The sequence below is a fragment of the Tenrec ecaudatus genome, chromosome 1 (genome assembly GCF_050624435.1).
Source record: "Tenrec ecaudatus isolate mTenEca1 chromosome 1, mTenEca1.hap1, whole genome shotgun sequence".
Taxonomy (NCBI): Eukaryota; Metazoa; Chordata; class Mammalia; order Afrosoricida; family Tenrecidae; genus Tenrec; species Tenrec ecaudatus.
In genome coordinates this window covers 44,232,175-44,259,780 of record NC_134530.1, presented here as the reverse complement: position 1 = coordinate 44,259,780, position 27,606 = coordinate 44,232,175, and the positions used below count along the sequence as shown (strand labels likewise).

The 27,606-nt window shown below is 40.4% G+C and overlaps 1 protein-coding gene, 1 non-coding gene and 1 pseudogene across 14 annotated transcripts in view; 1 reads left to right on the top strand and 2 right to left on the bottom strand.

Annotated features, from left to right (window-relative positions):
- Window positions 1-27,606, top strand: part of EIF4G3 (eukaryotic translation initiation factor 4 gamma 3) — a 382,761-nt gene that overhangs the window by 236,517 nt on the left and 118,638 nt on the right. For 10 of the 13 annotated variants that reach the window (XM_075551768.1, XM_075551777.1, XM_075551793.1 and 7 more), the window contains 2 exons: window positions 4,504-4,612; window positions 12,762-13,592. In XM_075551768.1, the coding sequence (XP_075407883.1) occupies window positions 4,504-4,612; window positions 12,762-13,592 (940 nt within the window). The remainder of the gene's footprint in view (window positions 1-4,503; window positions 4,613-12,761; window positions 13,593-27,606) is intronic. The other 3 variants (XM_075551838.1, XM_075551809.1, XM_075551757.1) reach the window with 1 other exon arrangement.
- On the bottom strand, window positions 16,275-16,408 carry LOC142437744 (small nucleolar RNA SNORA42/SNORA80 family). Its single transcript, XR_012782269.1, has one exon. It is a non-coding gene; the product is annotated as a small nucleolar RNA SNORA42/SNORA80 family (small nucleolar RNA).
- LOC142450199 (protein CEBPZOS pseudogene) lies at window positions 23,851-24,095 on the bottom strand (annotated as a pseudogene).

The window sequence follows — 27,606 nt, the reverse complement described above, 5'->3', positions numbered from 1 at the left end:
CGCACCTTAGTCCTCAAAGTAAGATCCTTAATTTTCAATCCTCTCCAGAAGCCGTGTGCAGCAGGACATAGAGCTGTTGTAGGGCGTGCAACTATTATAATGAAATGATTAGTGTTGTGTTTTGTTCTTTAATGTTTTTGCCCCATGACAGAAGATCAGCTCTGTGAAGCTGAAGATTTTTGTCTGTTGTAGTAAATGCTTTGTGCATGGTAGAGCTTAGGGGCAAATTTTTTATTTTTAAGTTTTTTGTGGGGATTTTACATGCACATCTTTTAATGAATGAGTATGGGAGAATTCTCTCCCACTTATGAAAGAGGCATGCTTTGATCAATTTGTCATTAGATATATTATCAATTTGCTGCTCTATTTAGTAATATTTCTTCATGGAGGCTATGCTTACTTATTTGTAATATTTACATATGTTAATGTACAAAGTTCTTGGAACTTTAAGTAGCGTAGCCTCTTAATGTGACATAAGAGAGTCTCTGTCTCCCCATGATTTATAACAAGAGTCAGCAAATTGTTGTCTCTCAGAGACCAGACAGTAAGTGTTTCAGGCTTTGTGGGCCAGTGCAGATAGGCTCCTCCCACAAACGAACTGTGCTGCGGCAGTAAAAGGCAAGCCCGGGGCTGACTTGCTTACTGAGGACACTGAAATTTTAATTACATCTACGTTTCTCAGGTTAAGAAAGATTTCTCTTTTAATTTTTTCACTCAACCATTAGAAAATGTAAACAGTACAGATAAACCCTTCAGGACTAATATTGAAAGTAGTCATACCAGGAGGGGAAGGGGAAGGTTGGCGGGTGGGTGGGGGGGTAAGGGGAAGGAGGAACAGATCACGATCTATCTATGACCCCCTCCCAAGGGGATAGACAACAGAAAAGTGGGTGAAGGGAGATATCCATCAGCGTAAGACATGAAAAAATAAAAATAATTGATAACTTATCAAGGGTTCACGAAGGAGGAAGAAGGGGTGGAGGGGGTATAATGAGAAGCTCAGGTAGAAGGAAAATGTTTTGAAAATAATAGTACTAAATGTGCTTGACACGATGGATGGATGGATGGATTGTGATGAATTGCATGAGCCCCCAATGAAATGATTTTTTAAATGATTTTAAAAGAAAATGTAAACATTATTAGTTCATGGTCAGTACCTAAGTAGATGTTGGGCAGTGGGTCGTACATAGTTTGGCGATCATTTACTTATAACTTCCTCAGTTGTTATGCATTCTGTCACACATGATTCAAAAGATAAAGTAAAGCATGGTGATGACCCCTTTTCTGGACTGTGTGGAGAAAAATGCATTTAAATTATTCTTCAAAAGTGTTTAATATTGAGGGACAGCAGAGAAGGGGGGAAGGGAGACTCCGGATAGGGCAAGATATGACAAAATAACGATGTATAAATTACCAAGGGCATATGAGGGAGGGGGGAATGGGGAGGGAGGGGGGGAAAAAAAGAGGACCTGATGCAAGGGGCTTAAGTGGAGAGCAAATGCCTTGAGAATGATTGGGGCAGGGAATGTATGGATGTGCTTTATACAATTGATGTATGTATATGTATGGATTGTGGTAAGAGTTGTATGAGTCCCTAATAAAATGTAAAAGAAGAAAAGAGAAAAAATGATTAGGGCAAAGAATGTACAGATGTGCTTTATACAATTGATGTATGTATATGTATGAACTGTGAAAAGAATTGTATGAGCCCCAATAAATTGTTAAAAAATTTTTTAAAAAGTGTTTAATATTAAAATTGGGATTTGTTGCCTATGCCTAGTATAGAATCTGGTACTTGATAAGTTAGAACTCATCACTCATAGTTGAGACTTGAGAATTTTTTTTTCCTCTGCCAACTATAACCTTGACTTTCAAGAAGTTTGTTGAGGGAAATTTTCACATTAGCATATATTGTGAACTGTTGTAACAATATGGAAAGAATTACTAAATTGACCTTGACCCTGACTTTCTGAGCATCTTTATTGAAACCTTTTACATTTTCATACTGTAGAAGCTACCCTTCCAGAATAATTCAAGCATGTATCATCCCCACCTGTATATATGGTTAGGAGTCCTGGTGGCATAATTGGTTTAACTTGGGCTGCTAATCCCAAGGTTGGCGGTTTAAATGCACCAACTTCTCCAGGGGAGAAGGAGGAAGTTGTTTCTGTTCCTCTAAAGACATTTAGTCTCCGATACTTTTAGGAGCAGTCTGCTCAGAATGGGCTTGATCAGTGGGTTCGCATCTAGGTTCTTTAGCTGCTCGTTAGCTTCGTTTCTTCGTGTAACTAAGTGCATTGAGTGTGACGTTTTGAGTCAGGACAGTAAGTATATTTCCTGATTTTTCTGACTTACTGATTAGATCAAGCAAGCCATGATTAGTTGTGCTTTTGCAGGTTTTCTTTTATAATGAACTCTTTCTGAGTGAGAAGAGCAATGTTAGAGCTTAAACAACAATTTGTTATCCTAATTAAAATTGAATTTAAAACCAGATTCAAGCATTGCCTTCTACTCTGTCCATAGCGCATACTGCTAACACTGGCTTACAGAATGTTGAAGGGACCCTAAGAGCTCCGGTTCCTTTTGCTTGGAGAGCTGAGCAACCGTGGGAAGGACCTGGAGCATTTTGTGGATTTGCAACTGAATCCGTGTTCTTTGGATTTGAAGCAAATCCACCTGCGATCTCACTCCATCCTTGGGTGCTTCATATGCAGATCCTCCCTGGGCAGTGTTAATTTAAACTGCCTTTGCTGTTAACTCTTCAGTATGGTCAAGGATGCTACAATCGCAGGCTGCAGACCATCTGCTCTACATAAATGTATATGGATCAACAGCTTTTTACTACCTTACGCAGGCACTGTAGCTATTGACATTTTAGCAGTAGGCTCTGTATTTTGTAACAGTTACCTTTTTCAGCAGGGGAGAGAGTAATTGCCCAGACAGCTGCAATAGTTGATATTTTCCTCCGTTCAGGTAAATGATACAGTTTTACGAGTCTTTCTTTCCTGAGAAATCTAGGTAATGGTTTAATAGAAGCTCAATAACATGGAACATTTCCTTTGTTCCAGATGTATTTTCAGCCAGTAGAATTGAACTGAGTTGGTATTTTTCTTTATGGCTATGAAGCCTTTCAAATTTTTGAATTTCAATTATGCAGTGGTATTTTTCACTGAAACTAAACATTCAGAATAGAGTAATGATGTCAGGCAATATTTTCCAATTATTTGTTTATGGCTTACAGTGAAATAATAACTTCATTTTTTATATGTAGAAATATAATTTTAGGACTCTTCATTTAGCAATAATTGTGGAACGGGAGCATTTTCATGTTGTAATGAGTAGCTGAAATTACAGCATTTTCCCCGTTCCTGTTTCTGTTATATCAATCTGTAGTCATATAAGATTGCATATTTTATATTCTTTTCAGCATTGCGACTTGAATGGCATCTGTCATCATAAATAGTGCATGCCCCAAACAATACATTTCATCTTGAAGTGAAATAACTGACTTGATAACATTTTTAGTTAACCCTCACTTTGAACTGCCCTTACCCACCCAGTGTCACCCATGCCTCAGTCCCCTCACCGTCAATTAAAAAGAGTCGTACAGGGAGATCTGCTCTCACAGCACCGACAGAATGCAACGGAGGAGACAAACACTGACGCCAAACCACCTTCCATCTCTGAGGAGAGACACTGCTGTGTTTTGTGACTTTTGCGTCACCCTCAAATCCAGGAAGAATGCCTGCCTGGAATGTGTTGTAGAATGAGTGTCCGTCCTTCCTCATGTAATTCTCGTTCCCGCTAACATGAACAAGGGCTGCAATCTTCTCGGCTTGCTTAGTGATGGGCGTTTCCGCTTTCACTGCACTGGCTGTGTGCAAACGTGAGAGCCCTCGTAGTTCCGAAGAGACAGTGATTTTACTCAGCTGCCATCATTGCCTCAGAACCGAAAGACTTAAGGTGAAAGTGCAGTTGGATACTTTGTAATTGCCTTTTTCCTGTGTAATGATGCGGACAGAAAAGAGGAATCGTCCTTCGTTTGTGTTCTGTTTGTCCTGCTCTGGGCAGAAGTGCCTGTACTACGTGGAGAGTATAGGTAGGAGTATAGGTAGTCCTTGATAAGTTGGCCAAGTCCCTTTGGGAGGACGCAACGTTCCCCCTCGCGTGTGGCATCGATTGTTAGATTGAAACGTCAGCGTGCTCTTCGAAGGGACAGCAGAAAGGAATTGCACTGGTGACTGGTGTGCGGGCTCTCCTGCTGTGGTTAACAGTAATCATCTTTTTCCTCCCCCTTCCCTGCTGCTTCTTCCCCTCCCTGCCTTGTCTTGCCTTTTTGAATTTATTAAATTGGCCCGTATATTTTTTCCTCGCTTTTCCTTCTTTCTTTTTTTTTTTTTTTCTTAATCTGCCTTACTGTCTTCCCCACTTGCTTGGGTTCCATGTTGCTAGCTTTTATGTTCGCACGCTCATTATCACCCTTTTTTGTACTTCAAATCCCAGCAGCTGCCCAGCCAGGTCCCCGAGCACAGCCCTGTGGTTTATGGGACTGTGGAGAGCGTCCATCTTGCTGCGAGCACCCCTGTCACTGCACCTAGCGACCAGAAGCAAGGTTTGTGGATGACCCTTTTCCTCCTTTTCTATTAAGTCTCTTTTTTATGAATTGCATTGTCCTCACCATTCAAGAGTAAGATTAAACCATATGAGGATTATTTAGATACCTGCTTTTAAATAGAACTTTGAGATGAAAATCCAGACAGTTCTTCCTCTAGACGGTGAACAAAGATGGTTAGTGAAAGTTTAGTCCTATAGTGTATCAGTGGCCCTCCATGATTATCTTTAGCTCAAAACTTAGGTACCTTAAAGTTGTGTTGGGAACAGCATTGGGAGACGTGGATAAACCATTGTATTCCTTTTTAAGAACAAGATTGTTTATATCTATATATGCATATCAAAATGCTTATGGAAAAAATTCTGTTATCGTTTAGTTCCATTTTTCCACAAACTATTTAAGGCCCCCCCCAACATGTGTTTTGCAATTATTAAAATGGTAAATTTTTTCTGATAAGATTGGGCTTCTGTAGCCACAATCAGAGAGAGTACTGAGTTCAAGTCCTGGCTCCATTGTGCAGTGAGCTAGTTGGCCTTGAGAGGGACACTTAATTTGTGAATCTCAATTTCTTCACTTACAGCATGGAATGCGGAAGACCTACCTCACCAGGTTGTTGTTGTAGGACCTAGAGATGCTTGTCATTTAAAAAGTGCTAGGTAGCTTACAGTTATTGCTGCTGCAGAAGCCATAATAGGGTCTCTACACCTAATGATCTTGACCATAAAAGTGCCAAATTGCCTTTTAGATTGTAAAAATAAAACTTTTAAGAGGAATCTCAAATACAATGAAATATCATACTCTCTTTGTTGCTTGTTTGGGTTTTAAGTTGACCTTAGCTAACACTGGGAAACAATTCTCACTAAGCATAGCAGGGGAAAGCAGTGACTTTTAGAATTCTTTTCTAATGTCTCTTCCATCATTTAAAAAAGAATATAAATGATAATAGGGTTATATACGTTCTTGAATTATTTATTCTTCAAAACCCATTATTCTGTACCTGTTATTAAATGCACTTTCTAAACCGTATTCTTTGGGGAAAAAAAGAAAATCATTTTGTGATTAACTCATAATATAAATAACAGGTGTTTAATATTAGTTTCTTGATTAACCTGTAGGTTAATCACAGTTATAAAATCTTTCAAAGAAGAACTTCTAATGCCTCGTTTTATTACTTTTCTATGGCATGTGCAGATAACGATGGTGTTTTAAAAGAAAAGATTCTTTTCCCTTAAATATTGAAGAGTCTAATAAAATAAACTTCAGCTGAGACAAGTCAAGTCCTCTGTTACTGTGTTTGTTTTATAAGATAATTTTAAATTAGAAGGCAGGGAAGGAACCCTAACCTTGGTCTGCTTCTGAAAGTTCCATGGCCAGATACTTCTTTTAGCAATAATATCGAGTTAAAGCAGAATTCTTCCATGCTTGAAGCCGATTGATTTAATATGAAATCCAATCACCTCCTGGAATGTGGGGGTGATTGTAAGTTTGATGAAAGATCAACTTCCTTACTTTCAGTAATGCACCTTTTATTAAACATTCCAAATATACACAATCTAGGTGGAGAAGAATTTTTAGTATATTCCCATCAAGACTTTTTTTCAGTATACCTTTACACAGTTGTGGTCTAGCTATTTAGAATCACTCAAAGCATTATCACATATGTCCCATGAAAAGAGGCCTTCAAATCTATGCTGTCTGTAAACTTGTTGATAAACCTTCTCTTAGCTTGCTGAGATGCAACAAATCTAGAACACACCCTCCTGATGATAGGTCTGACTTGCTTGAGGATTGTGCTGTTTCTATGGCAGATTTTTAAAATAATGTTTAAGAATGCTATGATTTTTGCCAGACTGGGCCCAGTCCAGTCATGTCGACCCCCTCACCAGAAGAGTGCACTACAGAGGACAGCACTGAAGATACAGCCCTGGGAGAGTGGCGGGTCTGCCCAACCACACGGGAGCAAACTAGGGGTGGAGGGGACCTCATCCTGGCCCATCAAGCCTCGAGGACGCTATTCCTCCTGTGAGCAGCCAATGCACAGAGAGGACCAGGACTTTGGGGCCGGCCCCAACATGAGACATGACGCCACCCCCCTGACCCACACTGCTACCGGGGACTGCACTGGACACACAGGAAATTGTGCCCAGTATGACACACACCCTCCACTCCCACACACACACACTGGAGTGAACCCAAAGGGAGTGCAACAGAGCAGCAAAGGGAGTAAATCAATGATGTTCCCGAGGCATTCCGAAAACAATTTCCCAGATTGGTGGGCAGGGCATGGCACTTCACCAAATCCAATTGTAAAACACTCAGTTCAGCAGACAGACCTGGAACTGTTTATAGGCTTTTAAAATTCTCTTTTCCTTTTCTCATGTCTATCCGTATAAGATAGGCAGGATAACCAATCCCGGGGCTGATGGCTCGGTGGGGCGGCAGGGATCATGGGAGAAAGGAGGAGTGGGGAACCCAACAAACCCAGGGACAAGGGAACAATAAGAGATCTACAGTCGATGGCGAGGAGGGCATAGGATGCCTGATGGGGTTTGATGAAGTTCAGCATAGCCAAGAGGAAGTACTGAAACTCAAATGAAGGTTGAATATGATAGTGGGACAGGAGGAAAGTAAAAACTAGAGGGAAGACCTCGGAGGTAAAGGACATTTATATAGGTATAAATATAAGCATGCACATATGTAAATATTAATGTATAATAGGGACATTGATATATGTACATATATTTAAACATTAAGGATTAAGGTAGCAGACTGGTGTTTGGGCTCTACTTACATCCTCCGTCAATGCAAGAAGACTTTGTTCTAATAAACTGGCATTCTGTGATGGTCACCTTCCCGACATGATCACTGATGACAAAATGAGTGCATAAGGAAATGTGAAGAAAGCTGATAATGCCCGGCTATTAAAGGATACAGCATCTGAAGTTAAACAAGGGGCCATGTAGCATCGAAGCAACAAATCCCACCTGGAAGAAGCACGCCAGCCTGTGTGATCACGAGGTGTCAACAGGATCAGGTATCAGGCATCAGAAGAACCCAAACAAACAAATATATCTATGCAAATGATGGGGTCAGAGTGGAAGCTCAACGCCCATTTGAAGACACTTGGACATTCCCTTACAGAAGGGTCACAAGGAAGGAATGAGTCAGCCCAGAGTGCAGCATAGCACCAACAGAACTTACAACATTCCTCTAGGTCTTTAAAATGCTTTCTCCCAGTCCCACTATCGTGACCCCAGTTCTACCTTTCAAACCCAGCTTGACCAGAGCATGTACACTGGTACAGATAAGAACTCTCAACAACACATGGAATCCAGGACAGATAAACCCCTCAAGAACAGTAATAGGAGTAGAGGTGCCATAAGGGTAGGGGGAAGGTGGGGGGGGGGGGGCTGGGAATAGACTACAGTGATTGACATATTACACACACACACGCAGGGGAAAACAACAGAAACATGGGCAACAGGGGACAGCAGATGGTGTAAAGATATGAAAATAATAATTTATGAGGGGTTCACAAGGGTGGGAGGGTGAGAGAGGATGGGATAAAAGAGGAACTGATGCCAAGGGCTCAAGCAGAAAGAAAATGTTTTGAAAAGATGATGGCAACATATGTGCAAATATGTTTGATACATTTGATGTATGGATTGTTATAAGAGATGTAAGAGCCTCCAATAAAATTATTAATTTAAAAAAAGAATGTTAAGATTTTTATTTTGACACCCTTGCATTTTGCTGAACTTAGGTTTTGACTGCCAGAGGGAAGGCAAATTTTGATTTCTTCTCAAGTCTTTTAGTGGAAACTTGAATAATAAAACCAACAGTTTAATTTTTTGTGGGAAATAGATGATGAATGAAAAAAACTGAAAAGAGAAACTTGGGTCCATTTCAATACATTCAGAGGACTTCTAAGTAGCTCTCTGAGACCACTGCTTTCTTCTTCCTGGGGCCAACTATTCACCAGAACACTGCCATACCGTCTAATTCCAACCGTTGGCGGCCAATACATAAAATGATGTTTAGAAACTTTTGTAAACCAGCCTGTTTAAAACACATGATATATTATCAATACAGATAACATTATTAAAGGTTCCCCATCTTTAATAATAAAAAAAATCTTGCTTTGTTTTTTAAAAAATATTTTCTTAACTACAGATCCCCTTTTGAAATTGAATTAGGATGTAAAAAGGAACTGGTTTTAAATGCTGCTGCATTCCTTCCAGAAATAAGACTGCATTCTGCAGTAGGATCGGTTTATCTCACAGTGGAGATGGTTTTACTATAGATTTGCACGGTTTCCACTCATGTTAGCACCAAAGCCTCAAACTTGAATAATTCACCTAAATAAGTCTATTTATCTAAGGTTGTTTTTTTTCCCCTTCTCCCTCTTCCAGAATCGGAAAAATGTGGGCTTTGGAATCATCCCTAGCTTTCAGCACTTAATGGTTATATGGTCCTGGTCCTGTGATTAATCTCTCAAGCCTTTTCCCCACCTACAAAATGGGAACATCACAGTCCCTACCCTGCTGGTAGTTGTGAGAATGAAGGAAGTCTATCTCCATGTGGTGTTAGGCCCAGTTCCTGGCACAGAAGTACTTAATGTTGGCTGTCACACTAAGTGTTCCGTTTTCTCGGGCGGTGTGGATGTGAACAGCCGGAATGCTTCCATGAAGACTAAGTTTCCATTTTCTATATGTTTTGGTGCTTTATGAAAATTTGGGGAACCCCTCAGTTTGTTAAGGGAAAGAGTTGAATGAATTTAAATTTTCAGTTGTTTAAACAGATAAGATGATTACTATTTCCCAAGTGACATGTGCGTTCACTTGAGTGTATTGAGGGTATATGGCATGGCTAATTAAATACGAGGAAGACTTGGAAGCTTCCTTAGGAAGGAGTGCCGGTTGGATGGTATTCTGTTGTAATTCAACCATTTAGAGTCATTTTGCTTTGTTGAATTTTTAGACCAAACAATGATATTTTAAAGGATGGCTGGTGGTAGCGTGGTTAAAGCTCGACTCCCAGCCCCAAGGGGGCCAGTGAGAGCTCCCCAACCATTCCAAGGGGTGAGATGCGGCAGTCTTCTCTTTGAAAGATTCCCAGCCGTTGGCCCCTTTGGGGCAATCCTACTCTGTGACTTGATGGCAGTGGATTTTTGGTTTTACTGGTTTTCAAATGAGACTGTTTGTCTCAAGTGGCAAAGTGTTTTGCGCTCCAGGTCTCCACCCAGTTAATGATAGTAGTACCCCCTTAGTCAGCCGCACACCACAATGTAAAAATACAAGAAGGGTTGTTTTTTCTTCGTATAAATGTATGAGAAGTAGCGGAAGAAAGATAAGCAGACAAAAGTAAAATGGAAAACTGCATTGTTGGGAAGGAGGCCAGGAAAGCTGCATGGAGGAATTTGATTTCCAGTACAGGAACACACCTGCTCTTGCTTCACAGGTAGCAAGGACTGCCTTTAGGAATTTCACTAAACTACCTTCCTCACCCTTGAAACCTATCTTGCTCCTTCAAACTTCTTTTTATTCCTGAAACTCAAACATTTCAAAGGAGCACATATCGAGCCTCCCGAGGATGCTCAAACTACTGTTGGACATTCATTGCCCTGTAAAACCTGGGGGCGTTAGAGAAATGGAAACACTGCCTTCACAAAGGGGTGGCTCTGTATGGAGGACATGTCAAGAAGCAAAGCTTCCCACTCTGATACTTCTGTTCAGTGAAGGTTTGCAGGATTTTATCCTAACCCTCATGTTTGTTCGTAAGCGTACAAGCACCTTTTTATGTCATTACTCTTTAAAGGCCCACTTTAAGATACAGAGCTTTCCCGCCACACTGCTTCTAGGAGAAATTTGCTGGTTCTCCTGGCGGTCCATGGTGTCCTCAGTATTCTTCACCGGCACCGTCATTCACATCCATCCAATCTTCAGTCTTCAGTAGTCATTATACAACTGTCACATGGTTTTGTGGGTCAGGTACACCTTAATCCTCAGAGCAACATCCTTGTTTTTGAACACGCTAAAGAAGCCATGCACAGGGAAAGGCTTGGTTGTTAGTTGTTAGGCGACGTCGGGCCGTCTGACTCGCAGCAGCCCTGTGTACAACAGGACAAAGCAGAAGCCTTTCGCAGGGGTCCTCAAACTACGGCCTGCGGGACACATGCTGCCCGCCGAGGACATTGATCCGGGCCGCCAGGTGATTTTGCCCCATTTTTACTTCAAAATAAGATATGTGCAGTGTGCATAGAAATTTGTTCATAGTTTGTTTTTTTAACTATAGTCCGGCCTTCCAACGAGTCTGAGGGACAGTGAACTGGCCCCCTGTTTAAAGAGTGTGAGGCCCCTGCTTTAGAGGGATGAAATCAGTGATCTTTAGATCGTAGCTCTGTATTGCACTTAGCAGCTCTCTATGTTAAACCTTTATTGAGTACTTATTGAGTGGATAATGGGACTTATATTGCAAAATGAGCTCAATAGAATTAACTCTCATTTTGCTTCTGTCTCTCTTCGTTATTGCTGGATTAAAAAGGAATGCTATGTATTATACACTTCGGTTAATTCTTGACCACCAGAAATTTTGTGTCCCAGGATTAATTATTGAGTTGACATTCTCCTAATGGATTGTTAATGCTAGAATTATTGTGGGCTTTGTTTTTTATTTTATTGCATCTGGATATTATTTAGCGATCAGAAAAATGCTTTCGGATACAGTTTTATTCAGTACTGGCATGGGTCTGAAGAACCCATGTAACGCCCTAATGAGCTGGGAGTTAATTTCATCAGAGATACCTTCTCACTTAAAATAGTTTTATCTCATGTCCTGGCAGAATTAGTTGTGGAGGATTTGGCAATGAGAGTCTATTGGTCTTTCTTCACCACTACACTAGATAGAAAGCGGAGTCCAATTTTACAAGCTCCAGCTTCTATACCTGTAAATGAAAGTGGATTTGAAGACCTGTGAACGTAGGCACGGTGAATGAATGTAACTTGGACAGCTTACTGGTAAGATTTACCGTCTGCTTACCCGATTCAGTGAACTCTCTCTGGCAGACTTATCTACAACTTGTTGTAAAGATTCGTTGTCACTGACGGAAAGATTTCTGGAGGGGAAAGTGAAGGAAAGTCTTTGCGGTTTAGATAGCCTTCCCGTAGCCCTTGAAATTGTTTGTTTGCATTGGGCAGACATGCTCAAGTGTTTTCTGTTTCTCCCATGGATCCTGTTTATCACGCTCAAGAAACACAAGGGTAGGAACAAGTCTAAATTCTCTCTCGTTTTTATTCCCTCGGGAGTTGTTCACATCTTGGTTTACCTGGAATCTAAACACCGAAACATTTTGTTACTTACTTCCATGTGTTTTGAGTTTATCTTGCTGTCATTCTGTCTAGAAACACACACACACACACACACACACACACGAACAGAGTTTGTATATTATTCTGAAATATGCAAGTATATATATTTTTATCTGAGTACTAACTAGTTTCTTTAAAAATTTTAATATTTGAAGACAGTAAATTTTCCATTTTTCATCCTTATATTATTTGTGATACAATCATGTTGATAAATGAAAGTTAAACTATTCTCTAAACTTAACTTTTTATGCTCCAGAACTTAAAATTTTCACCCAGACTGTGATGGTCTCTCTTGAAATACAAGTAAATTCCAAACAGTGCAAAAATGTATTGAATAAAAAGTAATGCCATTCTCTTTATATAGTTCAGCCATAAATCATTTGCCCTTGCAGTGTCCTGTCACAGTAGTACACCCCTGGTAGAAAAACTTTTCACAGGGACTCCTGATACAGTAGAGCTTAAGTTTTCACTACCTTAAAAACAAAAACAAAACAAACAAAACCTCCCCTCCCAAGAATAGTTTTGCTGTGTTATTCCAGTTTACCCTTGACACAATCACTCAGTGACTCAATCTTTTCTTTTACTGTAAAATAAGTTGTATATGTAATGGAGACCAAGTAACTGTGTAACTGGAAAAAACAGCAGTATTTTCAGAATAGTTGAGTACATATTATAAGTTGGCTTCTATTCTGCATAATTTAGACTTAGAGGATAAAATAATATAAGGTAGTGTGGGATGCACAAATTATTCCTAAAATTATTTTTTGTGTTTCCTTCCGTAGAAGAGAAGCTAAAACCAGATCCAGTGTTAAAGTCTCCTTCTCCAGTCCTTAGGCTTGTCCTCGGTGGGGAGAAGAAGGAGCAAGCAGGTCTGACGACGGAGCCTGCTGCAGTGGCACCCACCCCAGAGCCGCCTCTGCCAGCATCACCTACCACTGTTTGTCCACTGGCTTGCAGCGCGATTGCTCCTCCCGCCTCTGCGGCTCCCAGTAGCCAGCCGATATTCACCAGTGCGATGGATGACAGATGTGAACTCTCTTCCCCCAAAGAGGACACATTTCCTATACCCAGCCCCCCATCTTGCACAGAAACATCAGCCCCTTCACCAACAGATGAAATTGATGATGATATATGCAAGAAACCTTGTAGTGTAGCTCCTAGTGATATTCCAGGGATTTCTAGTACTAACCTAATTAATGAAATGAATGGAGTTAGTGAAAAATTACCAGCCACGGAAAGCATTGTGGAAATCATAAAACAGGAGGTGCTACCATTGACTCTCGAATTAGAGATCCTGGAAAATCCCCCCGAAGAAGTGAAAGTGGAGTGTGTCCCAGCTCCCGTGGCTCCTTCCACAGTGCATTCCTTCTCTTCGGCGCCGCCAGCCCCTCCAGCTTCTCCTCCTCCCTCTCCGGTGACAGCTCCGGCTGCAGCCACGACCATTAGTGCTCCCACCAAAGCTCAGGGAGTCTTAGAAGAGGAAGAAGGCCTAAGAACTTGCTATAAAGAAGGCGCAAGAGAGAATCCAGACAAAATAGAGGCAGAAGCAGACGGGCAAACCGAGGGAACTGTGGATTCTCAGAGTTTAAATTCAAGAAAGAGCCCTGTCCCAGGTAAGCTTTTCTGCGCTTCCTAATCTTATGCTTGCGGAAAGTGAAGAAGCAGCAATGTTGTTTTTAATTGGCTACTTTGCTTAACTTCCAGAAACATCGAATGAATGCTGAAATTCCTAGTCTGTTTTCTTCAATGGTGTGTTTGTGTTGTAGTGCAGCCTGCGAAAGAGTTACTCCATTGTCTAAAAATGCAAATGAAATTCAAATATACAAATGCCTCCAAGGGATATGTCACTATGCACATTCTTTTTGCCTCATTCATATGAATAAATTCCTCAATCGTTTATTTCGTTTATTTGGTGCTGGAAATGGATCAGAAACCACCATATTTCGTAACCTTGCACTAGTTAAATCCTAAACGCCCCCCATGCATGCCCTCTTCTTTAATCTTGCATCTGAGAAAATAGTGCTTAGTCAAAGGCTTACACAATCAGTTTTGAAAGTAATCGTTCCCACTCACAGTTAAATTTAATCCTACTTTTAAAATAGTTGCGTTTTTTATGTATGTTTTGTGTCCACTAATATTACTCAAAATTATTTTCTTTTGAATGTTGCTTCACCGAAGATCTTAGGAACTGACCATTGGATTTTTAAAATTCCAACCTCAAACTTTCTGAGGCCTACCTACCATTTTGTCAGTAACCCACAGAATATGATGTTTTAGCTTAAAAAAGTCAGCCTAGCCCTTGTCTTTAACTTTGTCCTTCATTGTATAATTTGTTGTTTACCTGTCAGGTGAGTCATGGGCATTTCAATTAGGAAATTTGACCAGTGAGTGGAATCTCTAGTTTATCTAGAAATGCACCAGGACATTGTTGCTTACCAACGTTCTCTGTATTTTCTATTGAGCTGTGTGATGGAGAAACTTGGAAACGGAAACACTTGATCCTACTCTCTCTTAGTTCTCAGCATCAGAGGTGTCTGGTCGCTTAGAACTATTTAGTATCTATGTCAACACTTCGAATCAGAACAGGAAAGCAAACAATGCAAGAAGTTGGAGCAGGGAGAAATTTATCACGGGTTTTGCAAATCTCCTATCTTATCAAGGAGACTGGGCTCCATTGGCATTATTGGTATTCTCAGGACCAAACTGTCGGAGGACTCTCCCTTCTCTTGGTGAGGGAGAGACCTCGGACTTTTATTTTTCAGTTTCCCTTTGGAAAAACAGTCAACTTTGGTGAGGCAGCAGGTGAATGCCTCCCAAAGAACACCTGTTTGTAATTTGATCCTGTATCATGGCCTTCTGTTTACCTATGTGACATTTGTCTTTCAGTAAGATTGATATGGGTAATTCTGAAAAATAGAAGAAACTAGTAGACAGGTTTTTTTTGTTTGTTTGCTTTTGTTTTTTAAGCCAGGTATTTTTAACATTTAAAAACAAATAACAGCAGAAAGGAAAATAAAATAAGCCTAAGAAATAGGATTTAAAGATGTAAATCATATCTCAGAATTGAATTAAGTGCAAGCATGAAATCACACTGCATTCTCTCTTTTTATGAAGTTTCTTATAATGGTCCGATGCTGCGAGATGGTGGCTGGAGCTAGATGGACAGACATAGATATGGGTGTTTGGGGCTGTCATCTTGATCCCACAGCAGTTTTTCAAAGTGCAGATGCTCTTAGAGTTGGCAGTGTACATCACCAGCACCTTAGTCAGAGAGTACTAAGCAGTGAACCAGGGGATACCTCGAAAAGAAAGGACAGGTTGGGGATGAAGTCGAGGCTGTTGATGTATTAAACTCTTTGGAAATTTTTCTAGTCTTAGTTTTTTTTAACCTATAAAGTTATGGTTTACATGAGCTAGAAATTCTTTTATTTTTTCCTTTCTTGTGCTCTTCAAATACCAACAGTGAATGTGAGGGGGCTTTAAGAAGTCCATGGAAAAATATCTCACTTTTTATTTAAATCCCACTAACTTTTGGAAACCCCATGGGAAAATTGAAGACACTATGCGGCTCAAGCTCTTTTACTTATTTATTTTTATAAGACCCCCCCCCCCGAAACATTCCTGGTTATTTTATTTTGATCCAACATTCTAAAATATGTGTTTCAAAGGGTAACAATAAAAATTAAAATCACCTTCAGTCTTTCAGTTTATCCTTTTTGAAGTGTGCATATTCTTAATATAATTTTATTTGGTATATATACTTAATATACTTTACATAGTCTATAGTGACAAATTAATAAATCATAAAAACCATTTTGTTTGGATGTGAACCAGTCTTTTGCTGTTGACGTTTTTTTTAAGACAAGCTCTTAACTGTCTCGGCAGAAAGGTGAAGGCTTTCCCAGTCCATCTCAGGAACTACCGACTTGCTCTTTGGTACAGTGGCACTTGGGCAACACAGTAATGAAAGTCAGAGCTTCTTTGCAACTGTAATTCCTGACTAGATCAAAATGCAGAAATTTTGGATGCTTTGGTTTTAAAGAGCAAGCCCTGTAGAATGAAAACTATGTGTATACCTTCATTGTACTCCAGAGAGTCTCAGCGATTTTCCAGGCTTGATTATTTGTTCTACACAATCACTTCAGTAATTATACAGGACAAAATATACATTAATTTGGATGATCTTGAAATCTTAAGCACCTGTGTTCTTGGTAGGTAAGAAAGAGGGTACAGGACACCTCCCATTCATGAACCAGGAATTTATTTATTTATTGGTGTGTTTGTTTGTTTTCTTTCACTGTGGTGCCTGCTTCAGGACCTGAAGTCCACCGGGTAAAGCCAAGCAATGGTTTGGGGTTACAGTTTGCTTTGGCATGGGACACAGTGAGAGGCCCATGGGATCGGACCTGCCGTAAATCCAAGCCCATGCACCCAGGAATTTATTTTATACAGTTTTTGGAGGCATACGCAGAGTGTGTATTCACAGCAACAAAAACTCCTATGAACTCTACAGGACAGAGTAGAACTGCCCCCTGTAAGTTTCCGAGACTGTAACTCTTTATGGCAGTAGAAAGCCCCATCTTTTTCCCGAGGAGGGGCTTGTGGTTTTAGTTGCTGACCGTGCAGATCGCAGCCCAGTGCATAACCAGCAGGGTTCCTAGAGAAATTAATACCAGTGACTTAAAATTATTCTTATTATGTCTTTTCACCACAATTCTGTTACTTGAAATTATTTTGGCAGAAGGTTGTTTCTAATCTTCCTGTTTTGTCTTCTGGCTCTTGCTCATAATGCGTTGTGTTATGAATTTGTTTTGTGGACTTATGTTCAGCCAAACTTTACTAGATATACATGAAGGGCAAATCCTTCTATTTGCTGATGTCTTAGCAAAAGCACTACCTAGAACTAAGTTGGAGCTTTAATTTCCTAAACTTATATTCATATCCCAAACAAAATCTAAGGGAATTCCTTGTTTATCCTCATTTTCAGGGCAATAGCAGTTTCCTCTCTACTTAGCCGCAGGGGGGCGGGGGGAGTGCATCACTGCCTTACTTTGTTCAACTTAATTTCTTTATCTACTCTTGCAATTAAATTTATCACTGTTGCAAGAGGCTCAGGGCTGTACTTGGCAATATCAGCTCCAGGCCTCTCTTTGCAGAGATCCAACTGTTCATCTCTCTTTCACATCAATGTTAAAATGTCAGCTCCTTGATTAGAGGGGTTACCATGATGTCCATACCTTTCCCTTCCCCCCAAGATACTGTAGTGGCCGCCCCAGCAGCAATGGCGCTTCTTGTTCCATGAATCTCCTGTAGGTCCTTACAGTCTCAGCCAGGAGAGGGAGAGGCTTTCGGGATCTGTAGGTTGCAACTTAAACATAGATTTAGTTTTCCAATGGAGATATATTTGAGAGGTGTTTTATATATATATCCAATAAAACTGGGACTCTTTGAATAGATTAGTTAAACTTAAAGAATCCTTGAATGTAAGAAAATCTTTCATTAACATTTGATTCCTCATGTGAAAGTAGTAATGAAAGTGTCAGCTTAGGTAGACTGATCAGAAGCAGCCTCATTTTAAAAACTATACCCCGAAGGTCAGCATCAGAAATAAGAGATTTTGAAGATTTGTTCTTGCTTTTGCTAAATGTTTACCTTTTAGTAGTTGAGATTTTCTTGGATGAAAACTCAAGTCAACAGTGCTTTGTGTGCCTTTAAAACCTAATTTCCATTCTACTTGGTACCTTTATAATTTGATCTTTCATCTTCTACTAGAGAAATACTTCTGGGCCCTTGGGAACAGGATTTCAAGTTACTGGATCTATATCATCCTCCAAAACTAGCAAAACATTCATTAACTGCAAAACTCATTTTTTTAGAGGCTTGAGTGTAAGTCACCCTTGGTGCTGCTACTTGGTGCTGTCAAGTCAGTCTTGGATCTTCGCAACCGTGTAGTCAGCAGGACAACACTGCCTGACCCTGCCCCACCATCTCACGTGTTACCTTTGCAGCACAGTGTCAGTCCATCTTATTGAAGGTGAACCCCTTCATCATTCACCCTCCATTTTCCCTGACCCTGAGGGATAAATTAGAATTACTCGCTTTTCCCTACCCAATTCATTAAAAAGATGTTAGCAAGGCTTCCTTAAAAAAAACCAAAAAAAAACCTTTCTACCATGCCAGCCCTATTTTCATGTTACACCCTCCATGATGAAATCTTAAGTCTCTGTTAAAAGCTTCCCCTTCCTTTCTCTGACACCCATCTTCATCTCCTGAACATTTCCATCTCCTTTGATAAGATATCCAAATTCATTTGCTTGAAGGATACAGCTTTTCTTCATTTATTGTTGTGTTAGTGGAACCTTAACGTTTCACCCTCGTCTTTACCAAGCACGAGGTTCCTCTCCTCCTTTCTAACATGTTCAAAGGTACACGTCTGAGGAGCGTTCTTGCAGTACCGTATATACTTGAGTATAAGCCGACCCAAATATCTGCAGAGGCACCTAATTTTACCCCCAAAACTGCATTGAAAATGTGCTGGAAAACTCAGCTTATACTCAAGTGTATACGGTACTTCCTCCAAGACAAATATGTTTGTTCTTCTGTCCATGGTGGAGTAATATTAGCCAACACCATAGTTCAAATGTGTCCACATTTCTTCCATCTTCCTTTGCCCAGATCTTGCAGGACAGGGCGGATTGGAAATACTCTGGCTTGACTCCATTGCTCTTAAGTCATCTACATGATGCCTTTGTTCGCTCTAGTGGTCCTTTGCACTGTTTTATATTCCTCTCCTCCTTTGTGGGTGTTTGTTTTACATAAGTTCATAATTTTATATATTTGCTTTTCCCCTAGTCAGTTGTAGATGGCTCCCCGTGCTGTACACTCTGCTTCTCCTCTGAGCTTCCCTTTAGTTTCCTCCTGCCTGCCGGATGCTTTCTACAGCCAGCTCACAGCCAGCGTTTCCAATGCTTGTTATGTGCCATCCTAAACCTGGTACTTCAGTTATAGACAACTGGCTTAATAAAGCTAAAAGCCAGAAGTAGATAGACTTTTTCCTTGAGTATTTGTCTTCATATCTAGTCATTTAACAAGCTACCCTGATCTTTTATTTTTTTAAATCATTTTATTAGGGGCTCATACAACTCTTATCACTATACATACATCAATTGTGTAAAGCACATTTGTACATTCATTGCCCTTGTCATTCTAAAAACATTTGCTCTCCACTTAAGCCCCTGGCATCAGCTCCTCATTATTTACCTCCCTCCCCACTCCCTCATGAACCCTTGATAATTTAGAAGTTATTATTTTGTCATGTCTTACGCTGTCCGACATCTCTCTTCTCCCTGATCTTAACCCAGTACATTTATTAAATTTGTCCCCTCTTCTCCATTTCCTTCTACCACCGCCTTAGGTCTGGGCTTTTTCCAGGACATCACTCATTTTCCTAATTTCAGTTTTGTCCTGCCTGAAATTTTTTTTCCCAAGTCGCCAGATTCCCCTCTTTGAAATACAGGCCTGGCCTTGTCACCCTTCTTCCGCATCTCTGTTTAAAGCTCTCAGGGTGTTGGAAGCAGTCATCTCTAAAAGAAACTTCATTTTCTTGATTTGTAGTGTAGGCCCTGTCACTCTGTTGCAAGTCCTAGTGGGCAAGACCAAGGCAGTGGAAGGCAGACAGCCCTCAGTCTTATTTAGCCTTTTCCTTTTTCGATCCCTGTCACTTTGGCTGATTTCTTAACCTCTTTGAGTCTGTTTTCTCATCCAGAAAATGAGGGTAATTATAGTATTTACCTCATAAAGTGGTAGAGAAGATGAAATATGATATATGTAAAGTACTTGTCACAGACCTGACACATACTAAGTAAGCACTGTGTAAATGTTAAATGTTAAGACTTCTATCTTCAGCCCGTATTCAGTGCCAAATGTACCCTGTGAACTGTCCTAATATACAAGACAGATAGACAGATGAGTGTTGTGATTGCTGCCCTCTGGAATTTGCCCCAGAGAAGAGCGGCTCCCGGCAGATGATCCCCTCTGAAGAATTCTTAGTCACATCCCTCAAAGGGAATGTGGAGAGTCCCGGAGGAAAGTCCCCATGTGCATATAAACTTGTTTAAAGGTGTTTGTGCCTATAAATCTCGTCTAATCTTCATGGTGGTCAGACTCATCTGTACGTGACCTCTGCTGTCAGTGAGAAGGGAAGAGAAGCGCTGCTTCAGACGGGATTTTTGGGAAAATCTGTGCACTCCCAACCTTTAAGGTGTTCATTTTTAAAAGCAGATAGTAATCACGTCTGTCATGGATCCCTGTTAAGAATAGGAAATTAGAAGTAATGTGGAAAAGAATAGAGACAATGGATCGGACCGCTAAAAAAGCAGGAGTAATCCTCATGTCCGTGAATGATTAGACACAATGTTATGGTGTAGTGCTGCTGCATCGTGGATGAACCTGATAAGGGGGAAAGGACAGTCACACCTGATTACTTATTGTAACTTTTACATGTCTCGGAGACTAATCTGTGGAAACAGTGCATTAGTGATTGCCGTAACAAAGTGCCAGGGGAAGTGCTTTAGGGAGGCAGTGCAACACACGTAAAATGAACGTGTTGGTGGCTGCGTGGCTCTGTGACGACAGGACAAACCCAGCCAAGCTGTGCATGTGGATCTTGTTTTAATAAAGCGGTTATTTCTTAATGTGCCACCAGCATCTTCATAAATGTCTATCAGTAAGAGGCATCTAGGTAAAAACTTAAAGCCAAAAAACCCTAGGAAAGCTGTAGAAATTCAGGAAGTAGCTTTCAACACTATAATAAGCAATGTAAGAGAGACAGTGGTGCTGAGATAGCAGCCAAAAAGCATGTCCTCTTTTGACCTGTTTTGTCGGGACAGTGTGGTCTTTCTTACTCTCTCGTAGCTACATTTCACCTGAGGGTGGAATGTACCACCTAAAGCAACCACTCTGGAGGCATTCCTTGATGTCACAGCGGTGGACTACCTGGCAGGGCTCGGATACCTCATGCTTCTTTTGGGTCAGACAGGAAGCTGACTCCACGCTTCCTTTGCATTTAACTTGACTCTCTAAGTCTTTCTTCTGTTGCTTCCCAGCTATGAGACTTACCTTGGCAAGTATTTTAAACATACATTTCCCAGGAAAGTCTTCCAGAGGAAAGGTTGTTTCTGAGCCTCAAGCATGGGTAAGACAGAGAGACAGATTTGTTTTTCTGTGGGTACAAGATCCAGAGTTTGGGGGAGCCTGCAGGGCTCTCTCTTGCTTGTTCTTCTTAGCTTGGCTAACTTTTTTCCTTCCCAATTCCCCATATCCATGTGATAAGAGTCCATTCCTATATTATTGCCTCAACACTTGACCTATGTTCATACCACTGTGCCGCTCTCTCTGGTACTCTTTTGACACTTTAGTACCTAAGCACGATTGTGTCCATTCAAAACACTTATAGTACTTGTCGAATGTGAACGTGTATACATTTTTTTCATGTGTAAACGTTTTATCCAGCTATCTTATACCATCTTAAAAGATAGTAGAGCTTTGATTTTTTAAAAAACTTAATTGTGTGGAGTAATTTTTAAAAAAAGTGTATTTGAAGTAGGCCGCACCACCCTGTAGGACAACATGATATAATATTGGCAATAATTGCTATCATCACTTGAGTACTTATTGTGTACCAGGCACTGGTATACGTTTCACGAGTATTAACTTCTTTATTCTCCACAACATTCCAAGTCCTGTTTCACAAAAGAGGAACCGGGGCATAATGTAGTGAGTCTCACCAAGGTTGTATGGTTATTGAGTGGCAGCTACCATTCAAATCGGCTCCCCAGCCAGGACTAGTAACCGGTACTTGTTTACATTGCTTCCTCTATTATGCCAGGCATTCAGAATATAACCTTCCATAACCCATGTGGAAACCATTTAAAGTAACTTTCTCAGAATATACCCTTTTCCATTAACAGTGGAACAAACAAGTAGATGTGACAGTTCAAATGTATGCAGCCTGAATAACTAGGGACAGCAGACACTCAGAAGGTGACATACTCAGACCATTCGTTAACACCTGCCCCCCAGGTTTCCCCTGATTCCAGAAGACATGCCTGTAACCTAGAATACATCTTGCTGTTAATTGCCAACTAGTGAATTCTGACTTCAAGTGATCCCGTGTGCCACAGAGTAGAACCTTTAGGTTTTCTTGGCTGTCATCTTGAGGCAGGTTGCCAGTCTCTCTTCTCCAGAACCACTGGATGATCACAGACTGCCGACTTTTGAGGTTCGCAGTCAAGCACAAACCACTTGTATTACCTAGAGACTTTGATGCATTTTACTTAGTACCTGATGTCTGGTTTAAAAATAAAAATAAAAACAAAAACATACAACTTTCCTTTAGTTCCTGAATGCTTCCTCTCCTCCACCCCACCACACCCCCCGCCACTATCCCAATCCCAATTCTAACTTAAAATTCTGGCTAGACCAAAGGATGTACACTGGAACAGAGAGGAATTGGAAACACAGGGAATCCAGGACAGATGATCCCTTCAGGACCAGTGGTGAGAGTGAGGATATTGGGAGGTTAGAGGGAGAGTGGGTTGGAAAGGGGGAACCTAGATTACAAGGATCTACATGTAGCCTCCTCCCTGGGGGATGGACAGCAGAATAGTGGATGAAGGGAGATGTAGGACAGTGTAAGATATCACAAAATAATTTATAAATTATCACAGGTTCATGAGGGAGAGGGGAGCAGGGAAGAAGGGGGGGAAATGAGGAGCTGATGCCAAGGACTCAAGAAGAAAGCAGAATGATGGTGGCAATAAGTGTACAAATGTGCTTGACAGTGGCTATATGTATGGACTGTGATGAGTTGTATGAGCCCCAAATAACATGATTAAAAATAAATAAATGAAAATAAAAGTCATTTATATGATAGCATGTAGTATTCAGTTAGGTATTATAAACATTCTACATCTATTACAGCTTTGGTAACATGACACCATCATTGATAGGGACTATTTAAGAAATGTTTTCAGAGCTCTTGGCCTGCTAAATTTTAGTTAATAATTATTAGTTCTTTTTTTAAATCATTTTTACTGGGGGCTCGTACAGTTCTTATTACAATCCATACATCCATCCATTGTGTCCAGCATATTTATGCATATGTTGCCATCATTGTTTTTAGAACATTTTCTTTCTGCTTTAGCCTGTGGTTGGTATCGGCTCATTTTTTTCCCTTCCCTCCTTCATGAACCCTTGATTAATTTTTTTTCCATGTCTTACACAGACTGATGTCTCTCTTCACCCACTTTTCTGTTGTCCACCCCACTGGGATGGCAATTATATATAGATCCTTGTGATCAGTTCCCCTTTTTCCCCCCACCTTCCCCTTACCCTCCTGGTATCGCTACTCTCATTATTGGTCATGAGGGGTTCATCTGCCCTAGATTTAGCTGTGATTTCTAACATAGAATACAGAAAAGAATTTGAATAATTTGTGAGATTGAAGTCAGGATAGCTGATCATAGAAGGAGAAACTATGAAATATGATACACATTAAGCTGTTTTATAACTCACAATACAAATTATATTCTAAAAGCAAGGCTTCTCCCTGTACCTCTGTTAAAAATGGAGTCTATTCTAAATTTTTAGGTATGTTTTCAAAATACTATTTTATTTTTAATATAGTCAAAACTTCATTTACAACAATATACCTTCAAAAAGTTAATTCAAAGAATAGTACCTCTCAGGGTAGTTGGAGTTTTCATTTTTCTATAAATATGCCCAGACCCATTGATGAGTGCTTTAGGATTTCACTCTTGCTGATACTATGATGTTTCTTTTATGGATAAATATTGATCAGTGGCCAAATTGCTAACTTTCACTATGTAGCCATTTTTCTTGATCCTGCTCTCTGATTCCATACATCCCAGATTGTTCAATGGATTTGTAATAAACTTACAAGATTAAGAGAAATTTCTTGTTCATTGTTTGTCTGAAATCTTGGCTTGTGTTCATTTTATTAAACAAACAGTAAGCTACAAAAACACCTGCAAGTTGAGCTCCTAAGACTCCTGTTTACACATCTTCTTTGCCGGTGGTTTCATAGGGTGGACCATCCTGAGGCTTGAACATGCGGGAAGGTCTGCCCTATTCTAATTTTAAAACCATGCACGTTACAGAACATCATGTCTCCTCACTGCCACTGAATGAACTCTGACTCCCAGCAATCCTACAAACCAGAGCAAAACTGCCCCTTTGGGTTTCAAGGGTATAAATCTGTATAGGAAGTTGAAAGCTATATCTTTCTCCCCTGAAGCAGCTGGTCTGTTCTACTGCTGACCTTGCACTTAGCAACCCAAAGCCAGTCCAGCACATGACACCACTGTGCCACCAGGGCGCCTTAAGCAGCATGTAGCGTATGAAAGAAAAAAGACTGTGTGTATAGTCACGCATAAAATATGCATGTACACTGTCATGCTTGCACATGCACTGGTATTTTTTGAGAGTATAGTAAGAAATGCTTATAATAGTTTCCTCTGGGGGGAGAGGCTTGAGACCAGGTAAGAAGGCTTTTTTTTACTTTATTGCTCTTTGTTCTGAAAATATTTTTGTCCATGAGTCTAAATTAGTATTGTCATCATTACAACTGAGAGCACGTTTAATTATAAATTTTGCAGTTTGTTACCTGGGTCTTATTCAAATTAATTCTTGTGGTAAATTATCTCATATTAATATGAATTGTCAGATTTCCAAATTGACTTACCTGTATGTTTTTGATCATTCCGAGTATTCCTTAAGACTTTGCAAGTCCTACTTTATGAATATCAGTTCATATTACTAGGAAGAGGGAAAGTACTCAGAAATTCATTTCCTCTCCATTCCTGACAGCATTTGTGCCAGGCCTCTTTTCCTCCTAACAGCAGGTACAGACAGGTGCCACCTGTTTACATGCGCTTTCCTCTTGTGGATTTCAGTGATAGACTCCTGGGCTTCTCTATAATTTAGGTTTATTTTTAGATTAATTATAACTTAAAATACAGTTTGTCTCCATATCCTCATCCATATTTTGGAGCAGAATATGGGTAGGACAAGATGTTTGGTAGAGTGGAAGACCTTTGATGAGATGGATTGATATAGTGGCTGTAACACCTGAGTCTGTATAATGTACCAAGTGAGAACCGGATGAACCCAGACTTACCGTGTCTATTTGAGTATAAGCCGAGCTTTTCAGCATTTTTTCTTTTTAAAATCATTTTATTGGGGGCTTATACAACTCTCAGGACAATCCATACATCCATCTACTGTGTCAAGCACATTTGTACATTTGCTGCCATCTTTATTCTCTATTCATTTTCTTTCTACTTGAGCCCTTGGTATTGGCTCCTCATTTCTGACCCCTCCTTGCCCACCTCCCCTCATGAACCCTTGATAATTTGTAAGTTATTATTTTGTCATGTCTTACACTCTCTGACGTTTCCCTTCACCTTTTTTTCTGTTGTTTCTCCCCCACCTTCCCCTTGCCCTCCTGGTATTGCTACTCTCATTATTAGCCCTGAGGGGGTTTATCTGTCCTGGAATCTGTTTGTTTCCAGTTCTTATCTGGACCAGGGTACATCCTCTGGTCTAGCAGGATTTGTAAGGTAGAATTGGGGTCCTGATGGGGGAGGGGGAGGAATCATTAAAGTACTAAAGGAAAGTTGTATGTTTCATCATCTCCTCCTGAGACCCTTCTGTAAGGGAGTGAGTGTCCAATTGTCTACTGATGGGCTTTAAGTCTCCACTCTGAACTCATCCTCATTCACAATGATATGATGTTTTGATGCCTGATACCTGATCCTATTGACACCTCATGATCACACAGGCTGGTGTGCTTCTTTCATGTGGGCTTTGTTGCTTCTGAGCTAGATGGCCGCTTGTTTATCTTCAAGCCTTTAAGACTCCAGACACTAGATCTTTTGATAGCCGGGCACCACCAGCTTTCTTCATCACATTTGCTTATGCACCCCCTTTGTCCTCAGTGATAATGTCGGGAAGGTGAGCATCATGGAATGCCAGTTTAATAGAATCAGCACTTTTTTATACCATTATTGTGGTATAATTAGGTGTCTTCGCAGATAGTCGGGTCAGCTAAATTCAGAATTAACACCTTCAGTGCACCCAACAACTGAAGTCAATGAAGTGATTACTAAGGCACATCTTAGCACTGAGAACACAGTGATCTTGGAGAGTTGCTATGAAACTGTTGTTAATTGTCATCAAGTTGATTCCAACTTACAGTGATCCCGTGCACAACAGAACACAACACTGCCCAGACCTGTGCCATTCTCAAAATTACTATATTTGAGCCCATTGCATTCGCTGTGTCCATCCATCTCAAGCTGTCCTTTTCTAGAGACTGGTCTGTCTTGATAATGTATCCAAAGTACAAGTACAAAGTATCTTTGTGTCTGAAAAGTATTCTGTAATTCATCCAAAGCAGATTTGTCTGTTTTCCTGACAGTCTGATAATTACTAAAGCAGGTGTAAATATGTAGAGGAATCGATAAGATAGAGATGAAGTCAGTGCCTTTCTTAAGATGTGGCTCATTGCATGGAGTTGACTCCTTTGCCCTTTGCAAAGACTAGCCATGTGGACTCCTCTGATAATGTTCTTGCTAGGTGCCATCGAGTCAGCTCCTACCCATAGCATCCCATTCACAACAGAGCAAGAGACGACATTGTCCTTCTCCAGGGACTGGTCTCTTCTGACAGTATGTTCAAAGTATGTAAGATGAAGTCCTGCCATCTTTGCCTACAAGAGCACTCTGGACTTCTTCCAAGACAAATTGGTCTGTCCTATTTGCAGTCCATGGTACTCTCAATATTCTTCTCCAACATCACAATTCAAATACATTGATTTTTATATGGTCTTTCTTATTCAATGTCCAACTTTCACATACGTGATACAATGGAGAATACGATGGCTTGGGTCATGCGCACCTTAGTCTCAAAGAAACATCCTTACTCTTCAATACTCTGAAGAAGTCTTGTGCAGCATATTTACCTCATGAAAAACATCTTAATAATCTCCTGACTGCTGCTTCCATGAGCATTGATTGTGGACAACTTCAACCTTTGTTCCACTTATCATGATGTTACGTGTTGGTCCAGTTGTGAGAATTTTGGTCTTTGAGTTATAAGCCATACTGAAGGCTACAATCCTTGATCTTCAGCAGAAAGTGCTTCAATTCCTCCTGTCAGCAAGCAAGGTTGTATTATCTGCATACTGCAAAATGTTAATAAGCCTTCCTCCAATCCTAATGCCACAATCTTCGTGTAATCCAGGGGCTCCTGATACAGGGTTTTTTTAAATGCAGGTTTATAGATCCAAGCGAACAAGATGCAATGTTCTATTAATGATGGAAAGCAGTGGAGTAGAAAAGGTAACTGTTGAAATGTATTCTCATTAACTTAATATTTGTGCTGTAGTGGTTGACGTTTCTGCATCTATGCTTGGCGTCCCTCAAATTGCTTTATATTTTTATGATGGTCGAAAGCATTGAAGCGCAAAAAGTACCTACAAGAACATTCCAAGTTCGTTATTAGATTTTAGCAGCCGTTTCCTCTCATTTCAAGCCATGCCCCAGG